Here is a 6,000-nt window from a genome sequence, read left to right as displayed (position 1 = left end):
GGCGGTACAGAGCTTCATCAAACTAGCTATTTTGCTGCAGATCATTCAAATTTATAAGACCAGGGTGTCTACCAAATCGCAGCCATCAAACTCCCCGACCTTTCCAGGTTTCCACCGAGTATATTTCGAGCAAATTCCCCGACCAAAACAAAAGGGAACTTGGTACCTGCTGCTACGTTTTGATACCCCCAGATACCTCATAAAATTTACTGAGTATTAGTGAGGCTGTCCCACTTTTCTGCCCCTGAGCTTGTCGTACTGGCGAACTGCTACTCGCGACAATGCTACTGCAGCACAGCCGCTCAACCGCTGCTCCGCGCTCGCGATTTGCAGCACGTCGTCACAGCACTTGTCTGCGATTTTCCCTGACATCAGCTGCTCTTTTGACAAATTCCCTGACAATCCCCTGACTTTTCCAGGCTGGTAGACACCCTGATAGATGCAGTTCCTGCTCCCTCAACAGAGTTTCAGCTCAGGAGACTCCTCGCATCTTCCACGCACTATCAACTATTCAATTAGTGAAGTAAATATGGGTGTCTTTCTGCTGTTTCAACGGTTCCGTCTCGACGAGTCTCTAAAACTCAGGTACAAAATTTTATTACGAGAGGTTGTATATATAAATGATCAGTTGCAAGAGCAAACAGCCAAACCCTGCATGGCAATTCTGTAAAAGGGCACTATGGGGATGTTCTGGACATGCTGGCTGCACGCCATTCAAGGGTCAGTATGGAATGCTTTGCCCGACGTCACAACAGAAAACAGAGAAAGAAAAAGAGAACGCGTAACATTATGTCGTCCACAGCGTAATTATTTTGTTACATTTTTGCACTCTTCCCGAAAGCTGTTTGCTGCACACTACTACGTGAAACAACTTTCTGCGTTCCTTTAGGCATCGTGCTCAGCAACACTGCTTTCCTTGTTTTATCAGCTGCACCACAGCAGGGCATAGCTAGAGCATGATCTGGCGCGGTAAAAACGACTGAGGAGTTCTCAATGTATGAAAGACTGTCATGTGTAGAATCTGTTGCAGTACGACTGCAGTACTAACACATCTGTAATGGCAAGATATTGCTTCCATCCCAAACTGCTTCCTCCAACATTTGTCCCTCTAATGGACTAAAATAGTTGAATTTCATCTTTTGAGGCGGGTTGTTAAGTAAAACGTGCTCTCCAGAAAGAGTCACCACGTAGGGCTCTCACAACGATGCTGGTCAATAAAGTTGCATTGCATGGTGCCAGTCCACAAGACTTTGGACACCTGCATGACTTTTGGGTGCGCCAGGAACTTACTGCTGTGACAATCGTAAGAAACCCTCGTGCAGCTCTTTAGTGTGGAAGCATGCCTCAAGATGGAGCCACAATGACGACCACGACCACAAAGTGTTGACACTGCCTAGACAAACAACAGTAGGGAAAGACGACAACTGGGGTAAAAAATCAGCAAACTTAAATCTTCCCCGCACTGGAAACATGCTAGAACTATGTGCGGGACACACTCACTAAGCATATCTACCTGGGGAGAGAACGGCGTTACACGTTCCAGAGAACAATTATACATGTGGCCACTGCTGCCCTGGCCCTGGAGCACAGTTTGCCAAGTACCAGGGCTTTAACAACTTTACATGATCTACATAAAACCTGCATGCATACGCTCACACATTCACGCACACATTGTCTGCACACACCGCTCTGCGACAGGAATAAAAAGTCAACGGATGCTTTCCAGCGTGGTGTGGGACGCCGGCACAGTGCTTCAGTCTGGCATAGAACAAACACTGAAAGACAGGGAGAGAAAATAAACTGTGATCGTTCTCTTCGTTTTCTCTCAATGTTCCTCAGGCTCAAGAAAATTATCCTTTTAAAGGGACAGTCACATCCGTTCGAGTCGATTTCGAAACGATAGTGTCATTTTATTCGTCGTGGACCACTGATCATGATATCGGAATTCCCATGCATAGTTTGACTGTTGCTCGATGGAATATATGATGAGAGAGTATGTATCTATGCATGCATGCATGTATGAATGTATGTCTGAATGTATGAATGTACAATGAATGAATGCATGCATGAATGTATGCATGAATGTATGCATGAATGAATGCATGAATGAATGAATGCATGAATGAATGTATGCATGAATGAATATATGCATGAATGAATGTATGCATGAATGAATGTATGCATGAATGAATGTATGCATGAATGAATGTATGCATGAATGAATGTATGCATGAATGAATGTATGCATGAATGAATGTATGCATGAATGAATGTATGCATGAATGAATGTATGTATGTATGCATGAATGAATGTATGAATGAATGAATGAATGTATGAATGAATGTATGTATGAATGTATGCATGCATGAATGAATGAATGAATGAATGCATGTATGCATGAATGTATGTATGAATGTATGCATGTATGTATGCATGCATGCATGAATGAATGTATGTGTGTATGTATGTATGCATGCATGAATGAATGTATGTGTGTATGTATGTATGATATTGAGAGTATGCCGGAATTCTTCCTCTAGAAAAACAACAAATGATCACTCCCTTAGGATCAATCACGGCGCGACCTTGAGAAAAGGAATGCTGTGACCATGCGGGCATCTCTAAGGCGCCTTTTTCCTCTCAGTGCTGACCTCTCGCTCCTCTGGCTGGGGAAATGACTTCACGCCGCCGGACCCTCTGCAGCTGCGGAAGCAGTGCTGATCTTTAAAATTCATTTATTTAATATCTCAGCACTGTTCAGATGAAAAAAATGCGCGAAGTAGATTGTCCGCCCATGCCGAATATGTTGGAGTCTGTTTCATAGATGGGCTTCCGGTATGAGACTGTCCCTTTAAGTACAACAAGAAAATAACAATGCCACCTACCACACACACACATCCTGCTGTGCTGCCAACAGAGTGTTTTAGAAATATAATACCATCTACATGACTTTCACTCCATAGCCTTGGAGATGAAATCGAGAAAGCGCTTGGCATACTGCTCGGGGTGCACCGTAGAAATTTCTGCTCCCGCCCCGTGCTTCACCGTTTTGGCTGCTTGCGCCGTTCGTTTCTTGACACCGTAGTGGGTCAGGACGTCCACTAGGGCCATGAAGTAGACCTCTTTTTTTGGTGCACCTGAAATGAAATGTGAGGCTGAAGCAGTGCCTTCCTCCCTGCCTACCAGACCATATCCAGTGGGTAAACGAGTTATCTAATGAGGGGAAGCATAATTCCTTCAATGTGAAGGAAACTTGCACAAGAGACAAGACAAACCGGACATGACGACGTGGATTATCTAGTCAGATTTATCTGACAAACTCCACTTTTCTCGACCTGCTCGTTAGTTTTAAATTGATTTAAACACTTTTAAATGAACCAATTAGTAGCTTAATAAGACATTCAGCACTATCTTTCATTTACTGTTTTTACGGCCTTTACATCAAACGACTATACTTCACTTTTCCTGGCCCGCTGGCTCGCCTACGCAATATTTCTCATTAGTATTGTAAACTGAATTAATTAGCAGTTTAATTAATGAAACGTTTGTGGTGGCCCGTGGCTGACGATGATGCAGCATTGCTGCCACACGAGAGGCATACCCTAAAGGAGCAACGAGTCCCATTTAACATGGCTCGAATCCCTGCTTCATTCATCAAGTTCGTGCCTTATTTCTTTGTTTCTTTCTCTTGGCCACGACACCTCACGACACGTCACGAGACATCATGAGACGTCACGACATTCCCTCATTCTCCGATACACTCTTTTCACGAGTGGAGGATATATTTAAAGGTGTGCGAAATAAGGGCCTCGCGCACGCCCACCTTCACCCATCATTCTTTCGCAGGAACTCATTTTATTCATCGCAGAACATGCTGCAGCAAAAAAACAAGAAAAAATTTGGGGGATCACCTGGGTGCCCCTTTAAGAGTTGGAAATCGAAGTAACATGTTCATTTCGTCGTGCAGGACCTTTGTAGCGGCGTCACAGATGGTGTCGTCGATTCCATGGATATGACACTTCCGCAGAAAAAAACTAGTAGAACAACCTAACGCCATGCGCTGAAGAAAAGACACTCTCTGCGGCTCAGATGTCTTGAGACATTTCAGTAGTATTCAATTTGAAAAAGAAAGAAAAAAGCACTAGCAAGTACACACTTTCCAGACTTCCAATAGCATAGATGTCCCGCGATGGATTGAAGGCTCGGTGCGTCGAAATCCCCATTTCATTTCGGTGACCCCCAGGAGAGTCCGGTGGCGTCGGAACGGCTCCAGCAGGACCTGAACCCGCAGAGTCCTCTTCCTCCTCGGACAGCGGCACAGCATCGCTGCCTCCTGCTCCTCCGTCAGCTTCTTCCATCGCCGCCTCTGCCTTCTCTTTCTCTTCCTGTTCCGCTCGTTCCACATCGTGGATGCCCAGACATAACGAGTAATCCATCACATTCATTCTTGTTAAGAACTAAAAGAAGGAGAATGCAGTATAGTACTATCATGGCCCATAAATTGGCATGTGCGTGAAAACGGATCCTCAGCTGGCTTACATTAACATCTGCGCCAAGCATGTCAAGGAAGCGTTCTTTGGCTTCGGGACCGACATGAACCTTCGTACCATCCTTGACGAGGTCATTGTCCTTCAGTGTCGGGATGTCCTTTTCCTGCGAATATGTTATGCATTAGTTGACGTATCCTTACTGCGTATGCTCCCAAGAGACAATATGCTGAAACTCACAAAAGAACATGCAACGAGGATCTAGGGTTTGGGCTTATCACACTGAACCACAAATATTTACACTCAATATTTTATTCATTGCAGGAGATTTACATCTAATGCAGCAGGTTCCATGCGGACGATGGGAAAAGTTAAGGCATGTGGCAGACAACACTTTGTTTGAATGCATTATGAAAGCTCCACACGAATAAATAATAATAACAAACACAATGTACACACGAACGAAAGAATAGTACATATTTCTGGTATATGTCCGTATGCCCGCTCCTGCCAAGCCAGGTATGTGTAAATAAATAAATAAATAAATAAATAAATAAACCCACCCTTTCTTTGTCACTTGCTTCTCTATCAACTGTAGAGCCCTGAAACAAAAATTTGTAAAAGTCTATGAAACGTCTGTTTATTCTGCACATATTTCACTTGTGCGAAATGGTTAAGGGGGGAACCACTTCTGCGCAAGACAATAGAGAAAGTTTGTTCGCACACCTCTCAGAAACGGCGTAAAATATCGTCAAAACAGAAGTACTGGCGTGTTCTCCTTGCTTTGCCCTTGTCAATGGCACATTTTGTAGAATTCCTGGACTATCCGTTGAAGTTGTATTGAGCCCAAATTCGCAAATATTTTAGTGTGCGACATTGACTAAAGAAAAGCTAGGAGAACACGCCAGTACCAATCTTAAGATGATAGTTTAGGGCGTTCACGCGTCTTGTGCGAACGAAAATCGCCCATAGATTTCTGAAGAAGTGATTCCCACTTAAGGCAACACCTTTGTGTTCACCACAGGCACCAATGCTGCATTACACTCCTAATTACATGCCAAACAGTGATGATAATGGCTGTGATGATGGCGATGGTTTGGAGTAGGTTGAACGAGAATAACGAGGACAAACAGAAGGTGATTACTAACACGTGCCAACAAACGAAAAGGCGATACAAGGCTACTTAAATATCCAATATCACGAAAACGTACGAGCCGCAGGGAGTGAAATTAAGTAGCAAAAATCTGTAAAACCAGTGGCTGCCACAATTACTCTTAAATTTATGAACTAACGAGGGTCTGTGTGTGGTTGCCAGCATAAGCTGCCGTTGACGAAAAATGTAACCAGATATACTTACAAGTGAAACTAGTGCTTGAAACCCCAAATATACAAGATCAAAACTGGAGAAAAAGTAAGAAAAATTCTGTCTCCACTAACAGGTCATCTCTTCATGTTTGTGTTACGCACAAAAAAAAATCTGTGTACATAATGCAGCTGCAATTTACAATGCAC

General features: G+C 43.6%; 1 protein-coding gene across 2 annotated transcripts in view; it reads right to left on the bottom strand.

The window, feature by feature from the left end:
* Nucleotides 1-581: 581 nt before the first annotated feature.
* LOC135367304 (phosphatidylinositol 5-phosphate 4-kinase type-2 alpha-like) overlaps nt 582-6,000 on the bottom strand; it is a 38,517-nt gene continuing 33,098 nt past the window's right edge. For both annotated transcript variants that reach the window (XM_064600508.1, XM_064600509.1), the window contains 5 exons: nt 5,052-5,090; nt 4,541-4,654; nt 4,158-4,458; nt 2,887-3,138; nt 582-1,775 (listed from right to left, as the gene is read on the bottom strand). In XM_064600508.1, the coding sequence (XP_064456578.1) occupies nt 2,954-3,138; nt 4,158-4,458; nt 4,541-4,654; nt 5,052-5,090 (639 nt within the window). In that variant the 3' untranslated portion in view covers nt 582-1,775; nt 2,887-2,953. The remainder of the gene's footprint in view (nt 1,776-2,886; nt 3,139-4,157; nt 4,459-4,540; nt 4,655-5,051; nt 5,091-6,000) is intronic.

Source organism: Ornithodoros turicata, chromosome 8 (assembly GCF_037126465.1).
Source record: "Ornithodoros turicata isolate Travis chromosome 8, ASM3712646v1, whole genome shotgun sequence".
Lineage (NCBI taxonomy): Eukaryota > Metazoa > Arthropoda > Arachnida > Ixodida > Argasidae > Ornithodoros > Ornithodoros turicata.
Note: the sequence above shows the minus strand (reverse complement) of the source record. Positions and strands in the feature narration are given on the sequence as shown.